Here is a 24,119-nt window from a genome sequence, read left to right as displayed (position 1 = left end):
CTGACCAAAACTGCAACTAGTCAATTTAAAAAATGACATGTGCTAGGTATAATATATTTATGGAAGAAGATTTTCTGCAAAATTGTAATATAATCAAGAAATGGTCCCATATCTACTGAACGGTACAGACCAAACAGCTACATATAATCTGAGCAAACAGCTAGAGATACTTCCATGGTGAAGTCAAAATATGCTACAACAACAGAAGAACATGCCACCTTATTTTTCTTATCACTTTGCTGCCTTCCCTAGCAGCTCCCCATGGCAGGCCTAAGCAAGCAACATTTGGTTCCTTTAAAAGACCTGTACTAACAAAATTTCTTGGAGGGGAACTTATTGAGACTGCTGGCCAGATTTTTCAGAGGCAGTACTCTCGGGTTCTTGCGATGGTTTGATGACTGCACCGTTTGTGGGAGTAGCACCATTTCCGTTAAGGGAACCATTTCCTGTCCCAACAACTTGAGCTGTTGTTTCAATTGTCTCTGCTTTCAGTGTTTGTTCCCTCTCGAGATCTTCCTTTGCCAGGGAAGAGAACTGCGAGTCAAGGGACCTCACAGCGCCCAACCACGCAAGAACAATCACGAGCAATATTCCTCCAAGGTATGGCGTTGAATTCGCAAGTGATCCAAATGACAGGATCATGAACTGTTGGATCAAGGCACCTCCAGATTTCCCCAGTGGGTTGCATACCACATCAATTGCTGCCTTACCTTTGACCTACAATCACGACAATAAAAAAAGTTACTCAATATCTACAACTTGACAGTTGTCAAATATTTGTGATAACGCATCAAAGCCTGTGCATAACATATATATTTTACAACAGCTATACCCATCATAAATTATCTTATACGAAGCATAACTGTTAATTAACGTGGGTACTGATTTTAGGGTGAAAGATTTAATCAGACTCAGTTGAACGATAAATTTTCGCACAACTAAACATACTTTCAATCATTTTAACATTACAATTACAGAATTAATCAGACCATTAAAAAAGATTTAATCAGACCCAGTTGAACTATAAATTTGCGCCTGTATATTTTATCCTAAGCTGATTGCAGCTCGTTTTGTAATACAGCAAATACACCGAGTAAAGTAACCGGATGGTTTATGATGTATTTAGAAACTTCCTTTTTTTGGTTTCAAAATACACAATATCTTTTTAATTGTATGAAAACAACCAGACTGGTAAAAAAATGATAATCTGCAGTCAAAGGCAGGAAATACACTGGGATCTGAGGCCTGGTTGAGCAAACTTAGTGTTATATGACATGGCTTATCTGGTGTGCTCCCACACTAATATATGACATGAGTAACCACAGAGATATTTTCAACATTAGGAACAATTAACTTTCAATACTAACCTTCATGTCCTCGTCCAAAGGAATGTACGCCATCTCTTTGCAAGGATCGAACAAGCTGTACTTTGCACTCTTACTGAAAATGTTCTGCAGTGCTCCAACGAAGACCGCAGCAAGCAAAGGCGTCATTCCGAACTTGGCTAGAAGGGGAGTCAGTGGCTCACCAAACAAAAGCAGTGAGAAGAATCCAACTCCGGTGGCAAGCAACACCGCCGGGGTGATTGTAGCTGCAACTCCCCACCCGAATTTTCTGAAAATCACTCTCCCCAACAACATCATTGTGAACGTAGCTATGCCAGTAGCCGTTGAGAAATCGCCCATGAACGAAGAATACTCATTAGGGCTTGGGAACTGCAACAAAACAACATAAAGTTAACTACTATGCCGCCTATGTGCTATAAACAATTCAGAAGTCATGCTCTATGCATAAATTACCTGTGCCTTCAATTTTGATTTCCATGTCACCTCAACAAGGTTAATGCTTATACCATAAGCAACGACCAGTGTGGCAAGATCCCTCACATACCGAGATGACACCAGCACCTTCAGACTCTCCCCCATGCTAAGCTTTGGCTTATTCTGCAACGTTTATGTTTACAGCACGGTCAACAACAGAAGCTTCATAAACACAAGTAGAAAAATAAATCACAGAAACTGTGACAAAGCTAACCTTCTTCTTCCGTTCAACTGCTGGCAGAGATGTTTTATCAATAACAAACTTGTTCACTCCCCAGTAGATGCTGGCAATGACCAAACCCAGTATCACCACTATGCTCATCATGCCCCTCAACGAAATTGCCCACCCGTCCACCCCTGGACCCAGATTCTGCCGCATGTTTGAGAAGTATTTCACGGTGCGACCAGAGAAGATGAGCGCAACGTTGGCCCCAAGCCCGAAGAGTGGGTAGAACTCTTTGGCTTCTTCAACGGTAGTAATCTACAAACACAGTAATAAGGGCGCCTGAGAAACTGTATAACTGGAGAATTATAATCTAGTGCAGTTGATTTTAGAACAGGAATTTATAAATTCCTATCATCGCGCACAATTAGCTGTCCCCAATATTTTGGAACAAGGGAGGCACCCAACAGTTCCCTCTGAATATTTGCACATCACCATGAGATTCTGGAAGGAGAATTACCTGATTGGCGAATCCCCAGAAGAGGACGGAGATAACGACGCTTCCCCATAGCTCAGCCATGACGTAGAAGAGGCAGAAACTCCAGACGCGCAGGATGGCGACGGGTCCGAGGAAGCTGGGGCCGAGCGATGCGAGTAGTCGGTCGGCGAGCGCGGTGGGGTGGATGGCGTCGCGCATAGGGTATAGCACGTAGCCGAAGACCCCGAAGAAGGCGATGAATGGGAAGATGACGGTGTAGAAGAGCGCCTCCTTGGAGAGCACGTCGGCGAGCTTGGAGTAGAGGAGCATGAAGCCGATGGCCATGGGGAGGTTGACCCATGTCTTGAGGAAGGGGATGATCTCGGCGCTGCTGCCCTTGGCGGTGACGACGAGCACGTCCTTGGTGTCGCGCAGGATGGTGTAGTTGAAGAGGATGCAGAAGAACATGAGGCCCAGGGGCACGATCTTCTTGAGCGTGAGCAGGTCGACGCCGAGGAATTTGCGGGAGTCGTCCGGCGCGGGCGCGGGGGCCGGGGAGGCGAGGGAGGCGGCGCGGAGAGGCTTCAGGCAGGGGCGGAGCGGGAGCGCGGCGGGCTGGCGCAGAGGGGTCGGGGTGGTGGTGGGGAGGCGGAGGGGCGTGGCGGCGAGGGCGAGGCGGCGGTGGCGGAGGAGGTGGGCATGGGCGGTGGCGGAGGGGAGCGGCGGGAGGCGGAGGCGGTGGCTTGCGACGAGGCCGGACTCCATGGGGGGAATCTGGGTGTGGAGGATGGAATTGGAGGAGGAGATAAGGTGAGGCGCTCGGGCAAGCAGGGGTTTGGGGAAGGGAGGGTTCTCTCTTATACCACTCCCCTCCTCTGCTCTGCTCTGCTCTGCCCGCCCTCACGAGGAGAGATTAGGGAAGATGCTTGTGGGTTGGGGCGAGATTGATGATATAACCAACACTCCCTAATTGTGGTTAGGGAGAGAAGAGCACCAAGTACTGTGTCCTCGTACTCCCTCAGTTCTTGTATACATGGACACTCTCTCATGTTGCGATACCAAACAACTACTCCCTCCGTTCCTTTTTAATTGACTCAAATTTAGTACAAACTTGTACTAAATCCGAGTCAATTAAAAAAGAACGGAGGGAGTAATAAATATCACGATTAATTATGTGAACATTTTCTTCTTGTTCGGGATAATTAAACTTGTTACATGTGGTGTCTCTATCTCTATTGTTGGTTGTTGCATGCAACATTCACATTAATAATCATCATTTTACGACAGAGAAATCTAATTAATTCTTCTCGGAAAAAATAGTGGCCTTGTATAGATAAAAAAAATATTCTCGGAAAAAACTAGTGGCCTTATATAGATAAAAAATTATATTCTTAGAGAAAACTAGAAAGTATTGTATGATACAATAACTTAGATACTACGCGTCTAGTTGGAGATCATCACTCGCAGTAGCCCCTTACCCTAGAATGCTGTAACCAACCTTCCTTAATTTTTATTAGAGAGAGAAGGGTAACCGATGTCTAATCCCTCATCGAGCAAACCTCAATCAAGCAAAAGGGGTATTTGGACAACTTATTTTTGTAGTTGAAAAGTAGATGGGGCTATTGGATGCATGTTTAAGAGTTCGAATCACATACGATAAATGTTGCCAGGGTTTGAAACAACAAGGATATTGCTATGGTACATTAGCACGAGATAACAAATAGTATCGTGTAAAACGAAACATGCTTCAATTAGAACACACGATTACTAGTAGATGAGGGCACACACAATGAAAATGAAGTTGATGTATGTGGTGACCCTGCATACCACTGCATGTTGTAGTATGCCAGTCGTTGATATAACATTCACGAAGTACCATTCCGCAAATATTACATCCCTCAGAGTAGTACAACAGAACATAGCAGGGTCCATAACTCATTCACTTATTATTACAAGCATCAAACATATATTGTCTTGGAGCTCCTCTTGGGTCCTCAGAGGGATACTCCTGGGTTCGAGGTGAACCCAACTTAGCTTACAACAGAAGAGTCTCATTAAACTATACATTTATTGCCTCGAGCAGCTAAATACTAAGAGTTCGGGCTGCTCGGTTACTACTACTACTCGGATGTCTCTAGGCTTGATCTCCTCCGGAAGCCTCCCGGATCCGTAGACTATGAGATAGTCTACGCCTTCAACACCTCCCGAGAGGTCCGGTTCATCGTAGCCGATGATCTCGGCTCCTTCATTGCTGTCGTAGTCCTCCTCCGGATGATTCGGACAATCTAAGCATGGGATTTAAGAGTGGTATGAGTACGAGCGTACTCAACAAGTTCATTATAGATAAGAGGTGTTTAATGCACTAGCTACGATATTAGACCGGAAAGTCTAATACCAATGCAAGTTTTGGTAAACATTTCTTCAAGAGATTGCTTTTATTTCAAAGAGCTATGTCCGTCAGCCTTCACCGGTTTACTAGAACTTCATGGAGCTCCTTTCCGGCCGCGTTCGCAGCTTCCTCATCCCGGAACGGGGAGTGACAAGTCACAGTTCTTTACACTCTGCAGAGGTGTGTTGCTTTACCCATAAGAGATCTTAACCTTGGTGCCAACCGGGCAGCTTTCCCGTCCACACTTCCTTCGGTGTGAGGCCCGGTATAAGGTCTAGCCAATCATGTTCCTCCGCTACCTCGAACACCCACCCGTTGTTGCATGCCCCGACCCCGGGTCCACGCCGGTCCCATTATTCCCGTAATTTCGGGGTGGACCCCGACCACGACGACGATCTTGGGCTCTACCATACACTCCTACGCCGGTAGCTGCAACCCATCATAGACCGCATTACCGTGGGGAATTAGAATGGGATCCCCACCCTCCGGTTGTTCCGCCAGATACAACTGCTACGGTAAGCGCATCCGTTGATGAACGAGAGGTGGAAACACTTTTGACTACTCCGTCCCACTCAGGATCTTATGGTTAACACGGGTATTACGGCACAAGAATCACTGGCGACATTTGTTGTTTAATCCTAGATGGATATAAACCCGTGCAATGGAACCTCCACCATATCAACACAATCCATGGTTCCATTGCCCACCACATAGTCATATTCATAGTTATGAAAGTAGTGGTTTTGATTTTTATGCGATAGTGATAACCATAGTACTTTGCAAGTAATTTGATAGAAATACTCAAATGACATGAGCAAGCGATGAACTTGCTCGAACACCGCAAAGTTTTGCGGTTGGAAGGTGTGGACTGACCCTTGTCATCTGTCTCTGAAAAATAGCATCATTGTCCGATAAGGGCAATGGTTAAAGAAGCAATTATGCATGATTCCATTTTTAGGGTTTGTTCCCCCCTTCCGATGTCGTTGTTATTTTATGAGAGGTTAATACTAAGATAGATTTGGAGATACTCTATTTAGGATAAATACAACCTTGAAATATTGTCAAGGTGTTTTTAAAGTCCAATTGCATTAATGGACTTATTTTTATTGTTGAAAATAATGTGTGTGATTTAAATCATTATTTAAATCCTCAAATTAAGACTTATTCTTAATTGTCTTAAAAAATTCTCTTTGATATTTTATTTAGATAGAGAATTTTATGCTGATCTATTTTCATATTTTTAATTATTTTTTAGAGCTATTAAACATTTCTTATATAATTTCAAAGTTTCTGTATTTCTTGGAATTATGAAATGACCTAAATGCCCTTGGGCCCCACCTGTCAGGGTGGCCCAACGGGTTAGGTCGCACCCGAGCCACCCTTTGGGCTCGTCGGCCCATTCGTCCTCTCCCTCTCCTCGCGCGAAACCCTAACCTCTCTCTTGCTCTCGCGACACCGTGGTCGCCTCGCCGTCGCCGAGTCACCCGGCCGCCACCGGCCGTCCCCGCCGGCGAGATCGGACGCAATCGAACGGCCGCACGACGGCGCACCGATCGGTCCGCGCCGATCCGTGTTTCCTCGCCGCCACCGTTCTTCCCCAACACCTCCGCGACATGGCCGAGGGTTTCCGCGGCCACCTCGTCGGCCGTCGTCGATCCCGGCGCCGTGGCGTGGCCGTGTGCCCCGCGAGTGGTTGCGCTCGGAGCCCCCGCGCCCCGACGACCGCCCGGATTGGCCATGGCTCGGCGCCGTCGTTCGCCCGACGTGTGCCGCCGTGCCGCCATGGCCGTGCTTTCCTCCGTTACGCCTGTAAGTGCTCCCCTCCTTCTTCTTCCTCTAGTCCTTCTCCTAGCTGAGCTACGGCTGTCTCCCTTCATGGAGATGCCGTGAGGTGCCATGCTGCCGTGGCTATGTGCTGCGTCCTAGCTACTGTGCTTGCCCTAGGGTGTGCTGCTGCTGCGCTCTGCTTGCCATGGCCTCACTCTCGTCTTGTGCTTGTACTGATGCTCTCCCTCCCTAGCTTATGCTTGTGCTTGCTAAGCCTATGCTCATATTCATGCGAGTTCTTCTTCCGTGCCGCCTCTATACTTGCTCATGAGCAAGCTGTGATGCTCATGGTTTGCCATGTTGCTCCAGCTGTTGTTGTCATTACTCGGATAACCATGTGTAGCCTTGGTTCTTGCCCCTGGCTTGATTGTTGTAGTTAATCCTTGCATATTTGCAAGTGCCAGTGCCTCTGGGCTAGTTCATTGTGTTCAAATTCATTATTATGCTCAATTGAGCATTACTGTTGGCTTATCAGTGTGATTCAGTGATGGTTTAATATGTGCTTTGCTTGTGTATAATGATCCAGTGGTTCATCAAGCATTTAATGTGCTACTGGATACAATCATAAATCATTTATGTGATTATCTGTGAATTCAGTTATGACATGGTTGGTTTTCTTCAGTATCTGGTTATTTCCTGTTGCTGTACTTAGATGAGGCAATTTGTAGCAAGAGCTAGTGGTGCTCTGTTGATCAATTGATCAGTAATTGCTTGTGAGAAAGTGTGTGCTCCTCTCTGTGGCTAACTGGTGCTCATCTGGTGCTATGTGTGCATCCAACAGGCTTGGCCTGTGTGTGCTGGTGCTTGCCCAAGCATCAGTGGATGCTTGCAATGATCCATTGGATCATCTGCAGGGCTCTGTACATTAGTAGCTTGTCTGTTTCATTTATCTGTTTATTTTGCCTTGCTAAATGGATGAATGATGTGAACTGTGATTCAGTGATGATCATTTCAATGAATTTGTTAGGGCTAGCTGGATGCCAACCATCGGTTGGGTACCCTAGCCCACTACCGAACCTTTCGGTGATGATGTGGTGGTTCTAAGTGTTGGTCGTGGTTTGAGGTAGCCCCGGCAAGACTCGTGATGCTTGTCAAGGGTAGCTCCCCTTTCTATGGCTTGCTCGTGCATGGACAATTGCTTTCTGGCTGATCATGTTTGACTGCCAGAAGCCTTTTGATGTTGACAATACTAGTAGAAACTTGTATTTCTACCATTCTGATGGTGTAGCTAGACTGTTAGGTGCTTGGTGACTTTGAATGGCTAATTAGGATCAAATCCATGATGGATTTCTCCGGTTGTGTCACCGTGTTGACACAACCGATGTTCCCTTGATTGTTTTCCTTCTAGCCTTTGCTTTATTTATCGGCACCAAATGGTTTTGCAACCAAGTGATGATATATCCGGGGTTTCCTACCCTTATTTGATTCCGTGATGCAAGTGTATGCTTATTTATGAGCAAAACAGGGTTTTGCTCGAGTTGATCTTGTTTATACCTCACTCCAGCTCCTAGATGGTTTGTTGGTGTAGAGGATTGCTTCGTGTTGTTCTTGTGGTTGATTTACTTGCCCTGCTCCTCCCGGTGAGCTTGATTCGATCTTGTGGTGAGTTAGCGCGATTGAACGGCAGTGGGCTGTTCTTGTGTTCTTGTGTTCTTGTGTTCTTGGTGACTTACCAGTCGTTGCTTGTCGATGGCTGAACAAGTGACTAGGGTTTTGGCCGTGAAAAGCATTTATATGGCCAGCCATTGCATCTCCGGGTCGACGACTCCACCTTCCCCTTTGGGTGACTCACTCGTGTGTGTGTCTGCATGCACACAGCCACGTGAGCAGTGCTGTGTGTGTGTGTACACACGATACTCGAACTTGGCTTGGAGAGGATCAGCTCGGCGGCTTGATCATATCCCCTTCATTTCCTTTATTTGCTAACTCGCCAAGTGGCTTTGCCACTTGGCTTAATTCTTGTCTTGCTTTGTTTTGTGCAGGGAATCAACAATTGATCAAAATGGATATGGAGATCATCAAATTCAAGATCAAGTGAAGATGATCTTGTAGTATTTAGGATAGGATCCATCCTTGTACTTTTCTTTTTTATTTTCTTTTATTCTTCAATTTCTCCAATTCTTGTAATGTGTTGTAAAATTCATTTATTTCCATTATGAATAATGTAAAGACAATGTATCTTGTGTGTTAATCAATAAAGCTCAAAGTTTTCTCTAATGAGCTTTACTATAGTTTAATTGTTCATATTGTTTATTATTTATAATTTACTTAATGAATTTCCTCACAATTGAATTTATGAGATATTCATTTGATGTTTGAATTTGAAATTCAAATTCAACTTAGGTTTGAATTCAATCATGCAACTTAAGTTATGATGCAAACTCTCCCCTCTCTTCTCAAAACCCTAGTTTAGTTAGATAAGAGCAAGTTTGTCACACTCTCGAAACCCTAACCCTATAAGGTGTCGAGAGAGAAACTTGTCCCCTTTCGATGCAGTTTTTGTTTAAAAGCGCGAAATTTCCCCGTAAATTACAATGCAATGCACATCCCTTTCTAAAATCTACCCCTCGATCGTCTCTAAACCTGGGACATTACAATGTAGCATATTAATGCAACCATAGTCATATTTCATTCAACTGGCGAGCACTTGTTAGGATAGCTCGATCACTCTTCTCGTGTACATGTATGTCTCGGATACTCTCGAATCAGGTTAACACCTAGCACTAGGTGTGATATGGCACACACCCATTTCCGAATCTAACCGCGATGACCCGGAGATATCTCTCCTTGAATAAGAGACCAATATTATCTCTCCTTCTTGGAGGCGTTGCTTGCAGAGCGTTTCGTTTGTAGTTCAGATGTTGTCTTCGATGGTGGTTAGAGTGCTACTTTTGCGCATGGTTCAACACCACGACGGGTCGTTATTTCTTTCTCTATTTTTTCTGTTTTTTTCTTGAATGTGTGCATCCGTGATGTTTTTAGATATTTTATTGGTGCAGAGACTAGATGTAATTGATATCTTCGTGATATGAATATATTCTTTTTATCAAACAAAATATATTTTGTAGCATGATTAATAAAAAACCGAAAATCATTTCATGATGACCTAGGTATGAAAGTGAAGTGCTTAACAACTCCTAAGCAAGCCGGTGCACCCCTCCGGAGCGCCTGTCACCTCAAGTCCTAGGATATCTCAAGTTCATTGTGCATGAGACAGAAGGATGACGCATCTCACGCTGTCATGCCCAGTCCAACGTCGTATTTTCCAACACGTGTTCACGCTATTGGTTATACGGTCATGTGAGACTTCGCCATCAATATATGTTACTGTAATCTGGACTACTTTAGAAGTAGCCATCACATAGGTCGACATACAGTATAGTTATACAAGCAAACCACCTACATGCTAATCTATGTTATATAAAACAAACGATGATATTCAAGTATACAGAAAATATAATCTTATTTATGATTTATATTTATTAAATTTTAATCTATGCTTGACATCTCTCGGTTTTTATATAAGACTACTACACAAAAATGCATTTGTATCTATATAAGGCTACTAACATTAATCGAGAAGAAAAAAATTTATTATTATTTTTATATCTTGTAGGATGGTGCTCATTAGCGCGAACGTTGCATGAAGCCATATAGAAAACCCACACATCTGAAAAAATGAAGAGAAAAGGCAACCACATGCAACATATTTAATTAGCCTAAAACACAAGAGCATTTTCATATAATTAATTGTGTTAGTTGTTGCTCCCTCATGTCTGGTTTACTTAGCCTTGCTTGTGGTTATCGATCTGACCGACTAGATATTTGGTATATATCGCAGAAGAATTATCATATAAAACTCTAGTCCATATATTTTTCTAATGGTATAGTTTTTGTGTTATAATTTATATTGTACATGGTTCAAATTAATTACTCCCTCCCTTCTTGAATACAATGCTAACTATCATAATACATTTTTCATGTATACAAAGCCACTAACACTAATCGATGAAAATTGGTCAGATTTTTAACTAAATAGAGAAGGAGACACCACATGCAACACATTTAGTTAGCCCGCAATACAACATGATGTTCACATAATTGATTATGCTATTTATTAGTTGGCTTTATCATTTTGGTACGTGTAATGTGAGTTTGTGGCCCTGTATACAAGAACAAAGGAGGTATCTAGGATAGACACATGACCTATAAATCCGACGGGACGCAAACTTGTAGCTTGGTAAGTACTACCTTTGTTCTAACTTGTAGCTAGAACACAAACCACTAACAAGACATCACCCGAGGTCTAATTCTATAAATACGACGTCTGCAAGAAGGATATAATGCAGAAGCACCATCGTCTCCCGATTATAGATCTTAGTTTTAAACCCTAGAGAAAGTGCATGTTCTAAAAAATAATGTATTCGACAAGACCATTGCGAGGCCCAGCCAATTAAAATGATACCTTGGATTTTCGTCTTGAAAGATAAGAATGTTTACTTCTCATGTGCTCCCGCCTCTCCTTACGATGTTGCCGCTACAAGTCAAGAATTACCCAGCAAAGTTCCCATCACCTCGAAGACGCAACCCGTCATTACTAGACCTCAGGTGCCACGACATGCTCTGTGACCGTCTTTTCCATGGAGATCGAAAACTGACACGTCCCATGATGGCAATATGCAGCGAAGCTTCGCGCCACTCCCTCCCAAAGCCGCACGGCCAGAAATATGGGCGCACACGACCGAATCCCATCGAATGAAGATAGTCGGGATACCGTTCTGAAGCTCGTGATCGTCCAGATTGACGAGGGCAAGCGTCAAACAGGACCCGTCTCGACGTGAGAAGAACCCTAGCTGGCCTCGCCACCTTTATTAGGAAGATTGACAAGCCCCAGGCCGCCGCCCGCCGCCCGCCGGCTCACAACAACATATGTGGTTTACGGTGTAGATACGTGCCAATGTACAGGTTTCATGTTCGTTAAGGAAATACTAGTGAAGTAAAATTTTCAAGGGGTTACTAGTAGCAATCTTAAAAGGGTCATTCCCCCCCCCTCCACGCTCTCACCTGTGAACAGTTCTTTTGAGAGTCTCCTACCCTCCGCCGGCTCCCCCCTCTCTCTCCTCTGGCGGCTTCGCCGGCCGGAGTGACTGGGAGAGGGGAGCCTGGCCCACTGTATATAGTAGTCTAGATCGTGAGTATGTTTTCCTAGAGGAGTCTGGCGTCATGCCGGCGGCTGCGGTGCTCTCGGTGCTCCCAGGCGGCGAGGCCATGGCACTGGATCTCGGTTTAGATGCCATGGTTGTTGTTCTCTGCAGATTGGATGGTTGTGCTCAAGATCTAGAGATCCCGCATGCTTCTCACCATGGTGGTGAGAGCGGCGTAGAGATCCTGCTCTTGCACAAGCTCTGGCTGGCAGATCTTCATCAGGGTGTTCATGCTACCGCGAGCTGGCTGCTAGATCTCCTACCTGAGATATGTGGCTGGCGTCGGCGGGGAGTATCTGCTGCGCCTGGAGCTCTTCAGCGGAGGACCGAAGCCGACGGCTTACACCGCCCTGCCTCTGCATACTATGGTCGAAAGGCGACCCTCCTCAACTCTACTTCGCAGAGACCAAGAAGTCCGATAGGAAGTAGCCGCTCCTGCCACGACATCGGACCAAGTGGTTCGTCCCCGTCGCCGGTGTCAGTTCCGTGGCGGAGCAAATCGACGGTGACCTCCATCAGATGCGGTGCAGGCTTGGAAGGACCTGATTGCTTTTCCCAGTATCTTTTTAGGGTCTTTGCTGTAAAATTTCAGTCCTTATCCAGAATTCCCATGTTCTGTAGGGACTTGAATGTAATTTATACTCACCGCCAAATTTTTAATAACAGCATCTAGGGTCTTCGGACCCTTTCCCTGTTAAAAATAAAAAAAAAGAAAAATAGTGAGTAGCAATCTTTGATTTTGGGCCTGTAGCGAGTTGATTTGTAGAACAAGTGCAGCGTAGTACTGTACATGCCATGTGCCTCTCGAGCCAGCCGAAGTGAACGGAAGTGGCAACCTGTGCGTGTCCAGAACGTTCCGGTGGGACGCTCCAATCCCGAGAGAGGGAACTCGGCAGCGCCTCCGTACCCAAATCATTTTTTTTACACAAACCGTACCCAAATCATTGGTACTGCGCCGCGCAGGGGTGAAGGATATGTCCTGCCCCGGATGGACAGGTGCCGAGTTCGAGGCGATGCCTGTGATTGACGGCCAGGAACGCGCGCGCGCACCTCCCCTACTCCCCGCGCCGCGCTTTGCCTGGGCCGTCCATCCGTCGCCTTCGCCTCCCACGTGATGAGCGGAGCGGCTCGCCCGTCTCTCGCGCTTCAGGCCATCTCCAAAGCGGTGACCCGTCCAAACTCTCACGGATAAAAATGGGACCCAATATCATGACTATCCAAATACAAATGGTCACGGTGTTCGAGACGATTTAAACCTAGTCTAAACCTAGTCCCGGTTTGCATTGTCACAAATGCGACGTCCTTGCGTGTCCACCTACTCGCCTCCCTGGACCTAGCTGTCGGTGGGCGGAGGCGTGTCTTATTAAATGTGGCGCGATTTTTTTTAGAATAATACGAAATATTTTATATTTTTTAGGAATATGGCGCGATTTGAATCATTTTCGATTCTGTGACTCGGTGGGACACACGTCGACCGATCGGTCATCCACAAGCCGATCGGCCGTCTGTCGACCGATAGGTGGTGCCCAGATCTCCCGCCGATCGGCCTAGGGTTGTCCAACGAGAAGATTGAAGCCATGCGCATGGACAGCCACCTCTCCATCTTAATTACCTTTCAGGTAAATAGACACATGCAGAAGTCAAATTGAGCCAGCTCTCACGTACCACAGTGCCGCTGATCCCATTCTATCTCCTCTTTTCAACGAAACCAGCCTAGCTAGCTCTATGTAAGGGCATTTTTAATGGGGTGACGCTTTTCGGACGCTTAAATTATCCGTGAGCGTTCATTTCTGTCGCTCTGTGGGCGAACTTGTCCCACCCCGTGTGCAGGTATATCTTGCCCTGCCCGTCGAACCCAAGACCTCGATAGGCCACCGATAGACGTTGCAGCTGGCCTCCCGTAGCTGCAACTGGGCCGACTCGACGCCATCGATGAACTTGTTCGGGAGCCGCTTGATGCAGAGTGGGTCGTCGTCGATGCGGAGGAGGAACTCGAAGCAGCGCTCCTCCTGCGAAGACGAGAAAGACGCAGGCGACGGCGACCGTGGGGCCGTAGCTGCTCCACCACGGCGACCCCTGTCGCGGCCCCGGGGGCGCCCAGGCCTGCGGCCTCGACCGCCTCACCGGCCACCAGGACCCGCCATGGACTTCCTCGCGGGCCTGGCTGCGTCACAGGAAGAGCTAGACGGTGCTACGGTGGAGCTTGTGGCGACGCCATTACTGCGTTGGCGGAGGTGGGCGGCGGATGCTCGGTAGGCGAGGCATCGCCATTAACGTGACGCAGACTGCCGAAACGACGCAGCGACGCTAGTCGATGGCGCGCCGGAGAAGACCCATCAAGCCAGGGTCGCCAACGTCCGCAAGACGCGAGCGGACACCTTGCGCGTCCACGCAGCATCCGCAGAGACGCATCCCAAACGCATATTTGAGCCAGTTTTCCGTCGCCGCTAATAGCCCGGTCACTTTCCGTCGTCCCGCTGCAGTAGGGACCCAACACATTTTTCGGTCCGGCGGATGCAAACGGTCGCTCAGCGGACGTTTGCGTCGCGCGTTGGAGATGCCCTAACTTAGCTAGTACAGTGAATTGTTAGCTCACCTGGTACGGTGAACAGCTAGTACGGTGAATGGACGCTACGTATTTTAATTAGTGTGAGGGCATCTCCAGCGGGCCGACGCATTTTGGACGTCCGAAATATCCGTTTGCGTCGGCCCGCGGACGCGATATGGCCAGGGCGACCGTTTGCGTCTGGGGTACCTCCAGCGGTGCGATATATGGTGGACACCGGCGGGGGCGACGGACACACCTCAAGCTAAACCCTACCATCCATCCATGGCCGGCCACATTAGTTGGGAGCACGTTGTTCACATGTGCCGCCGGCTCCACCCGAGGAGGAGGAGGTAGCCGCCGCCGGACATCGCGGACCACGACCCCACCCCCCGTGCCAAGCCGCTTCGAGTGCGCCGGCGACCGGCGGGTTCCGCTCGCGTCCTTCGAGTCCCCGGGCCGGGGACGCCCGGCGCCGTCAGGCTTGGATGGCGGAGGATGAAGCCCACAGCTATGCGATGGCCATGGCTCGGGGGTTAATCTGCTCCGACCTGGACTCGCTCCAGTGTAGGGGCCCTTCTCCCGCGCGGGTCGAGCAGGAGAACCGGGAGTTGGAGGTCGCCATCGCCGCCAGGGACGAAGCGGTGACGGCGGCGGCTAGGGACAGGGCCCGCTTCATCGCCGACGTGGCGGCGGCCCAGGCGAACGAGGACGCGGCGGCGGCGGTCCAGGCGGCGGCGGAGGAGGAGGAGGCCCGGGCGGCGGCGAAGGCGGCGGCTACCCAGGTGGCGTTGGCCAGGCGGAGGCCCTGTGGGGCAGCTCCCTGGCCGAGGCCCTCGAATGCCGCATGCGGCAGGACGAGATGTCTATTCGCCAGCGTGCGCAGCGCGCGGAGTGCGCGAAGCACTCCCGCTTCGACGACGGCGCCGGCCCTTCCGGCGGCCAGTAGTAGGGCGCGCGACTGCGAGTAACCGAGGCCGGTGTAGGGCCAGATTTGCGTCTTCGCGAAAGACCCGATCATCTTCCGTCGCCCCGCTGGAGGTGGTGCTAGACGCATTTCCGGTCACGGCGGACACAAACGGTTAGCATCCGTTTGCGTCGCATCGCTGGAGATGCCCTGAGTATGTGTGCTAATCAGCTCTAATCCGCTGGACAACAGCAGGTACTTAGAAGTGGTGGGCTGCTAGCTGCGAAGACGTGTGCTAATTAGCCGGGCAGCTGTAGAGGTGGTCGGCTGCTAGCTGGCCGATTGGCCTGCTGCTGGCCGGTCGGTCCGCTGCGGGCCGATCGGCCCGGAGCTGATCAATTTCTGACACGACGTAGGAAAACAGCCTGGCCGACAGCCTAAATGGTTTCCGGTAGACCGATCGGTCGACTGAAAACCGACCGAGTCACATATCTGAAATTTTTTCAAAATTTCAAAACGCGTGACATTCATAAAATTTATGAAATAATTCGTATTATTTTAAAAGAATTCGCCCGAGTTCGAGGCGATGCCTGTGATTGACGGCCAGGAACGCGCGCGCGCACCTCCCCTACTCCCCGCGCCGCGCTTTGCCTGGGCCGTCCATCCGTCGCCTTCGCCTCCCACGTGATGAGCGGAGCGGCTCGCCCGTCTCTCGCGCTTCAGGCCATCTCCAAAGCGGTGACCCGTCCAAACTCTCACGGATAAAAATGGGACCCAATATCGTGACTATCCAAATACAAATGGTCACGGTGTTCGAGACGATTTAAACCTAGTCTAAACCTAGTCCCGGTTTGCATTGTCACAAATGCGACGTCCTTGCGTGTCCACCTACTCGCCTCCCTGGACCTAGCTGTCGGTGGGCGGAGGCGTGTCTTATTAAATGTGGATTGCGAGGTCTAGTACACTTCCCCACTCGCACTCCAACTCCCCACGCGCCCAACTCCGCCGCTATGGTCCCGAAGAGAACTTTCGCTCCCGGCGCCAATGACGACGAGGCCGGCAGCAGCCGACGGATCGCGCTAGCGCTGAGGGCTGCCCGCTACCGCGGCGGGCTCTACATCGAGGATGCGAGCCGCGTCGTCGGTGCCGAAGCCCGAGTAGGACGACGACCCTGACATGCGCGCCACTCTGGCGGCGTCCCTCACGGAGGAGGAGGCCAAGTGGCCGCAGCTCGCGGCGGTGCTCCGCACCTCCGCGATGGAGGAGGAGGCCAGGCAGGCGGTCGAGGACGCCGAGGCTTGGGTGTTGCTGGGCCAGGCGCGCCGGCAGGAGGAAGCCAGGCTCCGGCACGAGGAGGCCAGGCGTCAGGCGGAGCAGGGGCGCCACCTCTGTCTCAGGGAGGAGGCATAGCTGCGGGCGGCTAGCCCTCCGGACCCCCACTTGGCCTGGGAAGAGGCCCCACTAGCCACAACAGCGCGTCGCCGCCCGGGGGCGTCATCGACGCCCACGGCGACGAGGTCAACTGGGTTTTATCTTTTTTTTTTTAAAGATTAAAACCCATATAGAGGGCTTTCTTTTGTATAAATTTGCCCAAAATAGGGCATATGTTTATAAATTTGCCTAAAATATGGCATATGTTTAAGTAAATTATGTTTTAAGTTTAATTATTCTTTTTGTGGTCTTTGACTTTCGCGGTGCGTCCGCGCGTTAGATGTAGTGCGTCACCTAAACAGACCGTCGGTTAAGTTTGTGTGTCCACGTGTCTATACGGTCACCCAAACGGTCTAATTTAGACGGGCCAACGCGTTCAATTTGGGTAGACGTGTTGGAGATGCCCTCACGTCGTGGGTCGTCCCGTGGTAAAATTGGCGGTCGAGAGCTGTGTGTGTGTGCAAGTCTGCGAGGCGGAGGATTCACTCAACCGCGGTTGGACCGGAGCGCTTTCTTGCTGGTCTGTGCCAACCTCTCTTTTGTCTTTTGGCTCCACGGGCGCGTGACCGTCACGGACGTCTCGCCCCACGCCGCGCCAGCCACACGCACTTTTTCATGCCGTCACGTTTTCACCCTTTTGTTGCTCTTTTCGCCGACGCGCTCTTCCTTCCGTGCATGGATGGCATCTCGCTGCTAGTTTCCGCTCGGTACAAACTCATCTCACGTCTGTCTGTCCCAAACTGAATCACGCCACCGGCGCGGCGAGGTTCCGATGCTTTCGCCTTTCTACCACCGGTTAGGCGCCGGCCGGTCGTACAAGCAAGCGAGCGGTCCTCCACAGCGCCGGCGTCCACGCAGCGTCCTCTACTTCGCCTTCCTCCTCTGCTACTGGTAGAGTAGGTCGCTGCATTTATTTATTTTAGAACCAAACAAAAAAAAGGACAATAGAAAAACTCGATTTCTGCATATGTTACTTGGGCTAGGCGCCCTGTACATAGTTGGGCCAGAAGCCGCTATGCACAGAGAGGCTGTAACATTCTCTTGGCAAAGCGTCGCCTTACGTCGTGGGCTAACCAGGCGCAATGAGGCCGAACAGATAGGCCCGGGACACCCCTTGGGCAGATTTGGAATGTACCAGATCGGTAACATGGGCACATCCTTTTCACTGCCTATTGCGGCCCCTATCTGCGCGTGGGAATTTTGGGCGGGCCTGTGTGCTCAGGAGTCTGCCCATGAATGGCGGGTTTTTCTATTTTTCTTCGTTTTTCTTTCGGTTTTGTCAGTTTCCCTCCTGTTTGTTTTTGTGTTGTTCAATTTTTGCTAGGTTCACAAGGCGATTCCAAAGGTTCATTTTTTGTTGTTCAATTTGTTTTGGAACCTGACCTGAGGCGATTCCAAAGGTGACCTAGGGCTTCGTATGTCGCCGGCAGGATCGGTCGACGACATTGATGATAGGATTCCAAAGGTGAAGTCTAAACAGTTCACTTTCACCATCCTTTTTCATCGGCAAGATCGTTCGACGATGTTGCCGATAGCAAGGATCGCCATATGGTAGAATTGTCGAGGCATGCGCAAATTCTCGGCAGTACGTGCGCTTTTGGAGCTTCGGGCGCGTCTGAAACCGGATGTGTTTTTTCTATATAAAGCGCATTTGGGTAAAGTAAAGGCGGAAACTTTACAAAGGAGGTTGGATTTTGATGAGATGTTGGTTCGGAGAGTGATGGGAGAAGGGTCTCGTGATGTTCTTGAATAAAGAGATCAATGTCACATCAAAGGATATTACCCCGAACTTCCGCATTGACGAACACAGCGGGTTGGGATGACGACTTACTGGTTTATGTGTGAACCAAGTGGCGAGAAAAAAACATCTTATTTGGGAATATTTTCGACCTTTGCACACTGCAATTGACCTACCGTGAGTCATGGTAGGTGATATATTCACATGGAGAAAAGGGAGGATGCGTGAGAGACTTGATCCGTCTGTGATCCAAGATGGTTAGCAATGTTTCCGCTTATTGGTGTTGTCAATGAGGACTTCGGTAAATCGGATCATAGGCCAATTCTTATTAATACTGAGTACAATGATGTATGCATGCAATGCCACAAAAAGGACCACTAAGATTTGAGGCGTGATTGTTGTGCGAGGAATCAGTGGAAAATATAATACAAACGTCATGGTAACGAGCAAAGCAACTCCATGCGGGTTCAACTTTGAGCGATCATATGAAGGAAGTGCATAAGGCACTACATCGATGGGACAAAGAAGTTCTGAAAGGGCCTAGAAGGAGACTACGAGAGTTACAAAAGATATAACGTATATGTCTACAAAATCTATATCATTAGATTTAAATTTAAAATAGCTTTCCCATGAAATAATTTTTGTGACATACTACCTCCATCCCAAAGCTTAAAGCATATTTTTTTTTAGAAAATCAAACTACGTCAAGTTTAACCAAGTTTTTATCAAAAAAATATTAACATAAAAAGTATAAAATCAATATCATTAGATAGATAATGAAATATATTTTCATATGATATCTACAAAATATCATATTTATTCATAGATTCTTCTAAAAATTTGGTCAAACTTTAGTTCGTTTAACTTTTCAAAAAAAATATAAGCCTTAAACATTGGGATGGAGGTAGTATATTTTATATTTTATTCGTTAAAATAATAATCAAAGTTATTTTTAAACTATGTGTGCGCCTATTAAATCGATTAGAAGGGAGTACCATTGCTGCCTTGATCATAGAGCCAAAGATTTTACGTCTTGTTTAAGGTAATGGAGGGAGTAAGATAGTACGACACTTGCACGGAGTCTATAGATAGAAAAAATGTCTAGCCGGCCCAATCACATGTCTATGATAGAGACAATACTTAATTAAGATGCAATGAATTGGGATAATTTTGTCTCTTAGAATGCAATGTTATCTAGGATAGCACGCTAAGAAATAATCTACTAGCTAAGAAATGTCTAGTATGGAGTATTGTGAAAGGCTTTAAATGGGTTTCTTAATAACAAGCTCAGATTGACCGAGTCAAGTCAACTTACTCATTACTCATTTTATCCTCAAAAAAAAAAAAAAAAAAACTTAGACTAGCCCCAATGGAAGTATCATAGGTAGTATCATAGATGCCATGTTGGCAAAAATCTGATGTGTCATACTACCTCCGATTCAAGGAATAAGGCGCCCTCGATTTACGTGTTTTTCGTTTGACTAAGAAATACTTTAAATATATAAAGATTGTTTGTATGAAATTAACATCATTAGAAAATGTTTTTCAATACGAATCCAACGATACTAATTACATATAATATAACCAAGATTTTGTTGCTCAATTTGTATGGTCAAAGTTCGCCTTGAAATACGCGTGCGCCTTATTTCTTGGGACAGAGGTAGTATCAATTAATGAGGTGAGAGATGAGAGTAGTATCATAATATGATACCGTATCATGACACATAAACCTAGAAAACTTAATAAAAAATACATCATGTACACACATTTGCATTAAGATTCTACAAAACATTAAATATGACATAAGTATGATACTACCTCCGATTCAAGGAATAAGCCGCCCTCGTTTTACGTGCTTTTTGTTTGACTAAGAATTATTTTAAATATATAAAGATTGTTGGTATAAAATTAACATCATTAGAAAGTGTTTTTCAATACGAATCCAACGATACTAATTACATATACTATAACCAAGATTTTGTTGCTTAATTTTTATGGTCAAAGTTCGCCTTGGAATACGCGTGCGCCTTATTCCTTGGGACGGAGGTAGTACCATTTTATGATACTATGCATTGTGGAGGTAGTATCACAAACTAGTATCATGTATATGATACTAGTGTATGATACTTTCCATTATGACTAGTCTTAGTACTCTTTCTGTTCTCAAATAAATGTACGTTTGGACATGTTTTAAGTCAAACTTTATTAACTTTAATCAATTTTATAGTAAAACACAACATCATTTATAGCACTAAATGTAGTTGTTTAATATTACATATGGTACTTTTTTTGTAAAAACTTGATCAAATTCATAAATATTTGATTTTCAAAAAAGAAAATACTATACTTATTCACCGAGGGAGAAATAGATGGCGGGCTCCGAGTTTTAAATCCAGCTTCATCCCACGCACACGCAGCCACCCTCGATACGGCCATGCCATCACCGACGCCGGCGTGGGGAACTGTTGGCTGTGGCCACTTGCCATGGTCAACTGGCCAGGGATACCTCCTACTCCTATATCGTCACCCACTCACCTGCTACAATTATGAAAGTGCTACTCCCTTTCATAATTGTTCTCGCAGATTTCCGCAGCACCTTCGACCCGCCCTGCAATGGCGCCGCTCACAGTTCCACCGCCAGCCATGAAGTACTTCTGGGGCGACTCCCCGGAGCCCGACGCGTACTACGCCTCGCTGGGCCTTCGCCACACGGAGTCATACTACCAGTCCCCCTGTGGCCGCATCTTCACCCACTCCTACCACCCGGTCTCCGCCGCGCACGACGGCGACGTCAAGGGCGCCGTGTTCATGACCCACGGGTACTGCAACGACTCTTCTTGGCTCTTCCAGACCGTCGCCATCAGCTTCGCGCGGTGGGGTTACGCTGTGTTCTGCGCCGACCTCCTCGGCCACGGCCGCTCCGACGGCATCCACGGCTACGTAGGCGACATGGAGTCCGTCGCCAGGGCCTCGCTCTCCTTCTTCCTCTCCGTCCGTAAGGCCCCCGTCTATGCGTCGCTCCCGGCCTTCCTCCTCGGCGAGTCCATGGGCGGCGCCGCCACGCTGCTCATGTACCTCCGCTCCCCGCCGGACGCCGGGTGGACGGGGCTCATCTTCGCCGCGCCACTGCTACTCATCCCGGACGAGTTGTACCCGTCCCGGGTGCGGCTGTTCCTCTACGGCCTCCTCCTCGGCCTCGCCGACACCTGGGCTGTGCTCCCGGACAAGAGGGTAGGGGGGAAGTTCAAGCCCAAGTCGAACCGGGACCCGGAGAAGATGAAGGTGATCGCGTCCAACCCGAGGCGCTACAACGGCGCGGCGCGGGTGGGCACGATGCGGGAGCTGGCCCGCGTTACGGAGCTGCTCAGGGAGAGCTTTGGGGAGGTGACGGCGCCGTTCCTGGTGATGCACGGCACCGACGACGTGGTCACGGCGCCGGAGGGGTCCAAGATGCTGTACGAGCGCGCGGCGAGCGAGGACAAGTCGCTCATCCTGTACGAGGGGATGCACCACTCCCTCCTCCAGGGGGAGTCCGACGAGAATCGCGACCGCGTGTTCGCCGACATGCGCACCTGGATCGACGAGCGCGTCCGCCGCTACAGCGCCGCTGTGCCCGCCGAGAACGACGACACCAAGGAGGTGACCATGGCCTGATCGACGTTCTTTCTCTGCACATCTCCTCCATTTCTCCTTCATTTCATACTGTTCATTTCCTACTGTTCTACGGGGATGATGTTATTCCCGTTCCATTTGCATCTGTTTCTGAGAGAGATTCAAAGATCGGAAACTGATAATAATAATTACACTACTTCTGTCGATTTTGCATTTCCATCATTTATGTTGAATTTAGCGTCCGATTATGACAGATTGCGTGCCAAACTTGACAAATGTTCAGACTTCAGGTTATAAGATACTAATACCGATTTAGAGATAAGATCAACGTACTTATTTAAGTAGAACAAGTCTCAGTCGACCGATAATTATTTAATTCTCATACAACGCATGCCAACGATGTTTTTGGCCGATTGCTCGGTAAAGTCTGACAGTACTTAGTGTCATGTTTCTTAATTCTAATTGGGTCTTTCCGGTCCAAAACTTCTGACAGATTCTTTCGTTTAAAGTAATTTTATTGAAAATTTATGGCATCTTTTTTTAAACTGAATTTAGGGCATCTTTAATATGCAGGATTTCAAAAACATAGAAAACGTAAAAGCAAAAAAATATGGGAGAATTGCATGTGCAAAAGAAAAAAAAAGTAAAAACACATGAATGCATGGTAGAAACAGAGTATACTTTTTTTTGTTAGGGAAATGCAGGATGTCGGCGACGAGTCTCATCTCCTTCTCTCCACCTCGGATCAATGTGGCCGAAGTCTTCCTGAAGTTAACATGCAGTCCAGAAACCATGCTAAACATGTGTAGCAATTCTCTGACCACCACCAGATCAAGGGCTCGAGGTTTAGCAAAGACAACAACATCACCGACATAGATGGAGAGCCTCTGGATGTGAGTGCAGTTATCGACCCAAGATAGCTCAGGCCCAAGTCTGTGGCTCTGCAGACTAGTAGCGTGAAGTACTCCATCGCGAGAACGAACAACTGTGGGGATAGTGGGTCTCCTTGGCGAAGGCCCGGAGCATGCACGATCTTTTCTCCAGGTGCTCAATTAACCCGCACACGCGTGGATGCCGTGCGAAGCGCAATGGCGGCCCAACGCGGGAATCCGAGTTTGCGTAGCACATCAATGAGGAAAGCCCAGGAGAGGGAGTCAAAAGCGCGAGAGATATCGAGTTTCAAAAGGACACCTACCTCCATTCAGCAGTTGATCTTCCTAGCCATCTGACGGACAATGATGAAATTTGCATGCCGATGTCGTCCCTTATTGAATGTAGACTGATTCCTGCTGACAAGAAGCTCCATATTGGGTCTCAACCTATTGGCAAGGAGCTTGGTTCAAACCTTGGCAAAATTGTGTACAAGACTAATTGGCCTATAGTCACCCACTTCAGTCGCTTCATGTTTCTTGGGTATGAGGGAAATCAACGCTCTATTCAACCTGCAAAAGCCCCTGCTGTCGCCCACATGCAACTTGCAGATTGCTTCCATAAGCTCAGGTTTTATAATTGGCGAGGCACGCTGGTAAAACGCTCCAATGAATCTATCTGGCCAGGCGTCATAAGGCAATTCTATGATGACGCCCCCAACCTCTTCCTCCATGAAAATGTTTCCCAGATCAACAAGATCATCTGACCTGTCCGGCATCCCCAACTCCTCAAGATCAAGGGTGCAATCTCTTGTGTGGATCGTGCCAAGAAGATCCATGTAAGCCTCGAAAAAGATTTTTCCCTTGCGCTCTGGATCAGTAACCAATTCATCGCCTTGGCGTATGGCAGGGGTGAAATTCTTGACGCGCCGCCCATTCGCCACAGTGTGGAACAACTTCGAGTTCGCATCCCCATCCTTGAGCCAACGCATCCTAGATCTCTGATGGTCCATGGTTCTTTCAAGTAAGGATAGGCCTAAGACCGATTGTTTTAGGGCTTTTTCTTAGCCAACACTCCTCTAGGACAAACCTCACGTGCCCTGGGCCGCATCAAACCGATGGATCATAATGTTTAC

At 47.9% G+C, this 24,119-nt stretch overlaps 2 protein-coding genes across 3 annotated transcripts; one reads left to right on the top strand and one right to left on the bottom strand.

The window, feature by feature from the left end:
• Positions 1 to 43: 43 nt before the first annotated feature.
• Positions 44 to 3,241, bottom strand: LOC124691970 (plastidic ATP/ADP-transporter-like). Of its 2 annotated transcripts, none has more exons than XM_047225272.1 (5): positions 2,504 to 3,241; positions 2,035 to 2,301; positions 1,800 to 1,943; positions 1,368 to 1,715; positions 44 to 717 (listed from the first exon to the last, which is right to left on the bottom strand). In XM_047225272.1, the coding sequence occupies exons 1-5, from the start codon at positions 3,224 to 3,226 to the stop codon at positions 334 to 336; spliced, it is 1,866 nt and encodes a 621-aa protein (XP_047081228.1). In that variant the 5' UTR covers positions 3,227 to 3,241; the 3' UTR covers positions 44 to 333. The 2 variants fall into 2 exon arrangements, with proteins under 2 accessions (XP_047081228.1, XP_047081229.1); XM_047225273.1 differs by lacking the exon at positions 44 to 717 and adding an exon at positions 962 to 1,269 and having other exon boundaries at positions 1,307 to 1,715.
• Positions 3,242 to 21,097: 17,856 nt separating this feature from the next.
• LOC124689895 (caffeoylshikimate esterase-like) lies at positions 21,098 to 22,156 on the top strand. Its single transcript, XM_047223353.1, has one exon. It carries the CDS (start codon positions 21,116 to 21,118, stop codon positions 22,154 to 22,156), a length of 1,041 nt encoding a protein of 346 aa, XP_047079309.1. The 5' UTR covers positions 21,098 to 21,115.
• The last annotated feature ends 1,963 nt before the right edge of the window (positions 22,157 to 24,119 follow it).

Source organism: Lolium rigidum, chromosome 2, assembly GCF_022539505.1.
Source record: "Lolium rigidum isolate FL_2022 chromosome 2, APGP_CSIRO_Lrig_0.1, whole genome shotgun sequence".
Lineage (NCBI taxonomy): Eukaryota > Viridiplantae > Streptophyta > Magnoliopsida > Poales > Poaceae > Lolium > Lolium rigidum.
This window is presented reverse-complemented; position numbering and strand designations above follow the sequence as displayed.

Bases quoted from the DNA above. Each gene is read 5' to 3' on its own strand.
- LOC124689895 (XM_047223353.1), top strand. From the start codon at position 21,116: ATGGCGCCGCTCACAGTTCCACCGCCAGCCATGAAGTACTTCTGGGGC.
- LOC124691970 (XM_047225272.1), bottom strand. From the start codon at position 3,226: ATGGAGTCCGGCCTCGTCGCAAGCCACCGCCTCCGCCTCCCGCCGCTC. The intron at 1,944-2,034 runs GTTAGCTTTGTC...TAAACGTTGCAG, and splicing joins CAGTTGAACGGAAGAAGAAG to AATAAGCCAAAGCTTAGCAT. The intron at 718-1,367 runs GTTAGTATTGAA...TCGTGATTGTAG, and splicing joins CTTTGGACGAGGACATGAAG to GTCAAAGGTAAGGCAGCAAT.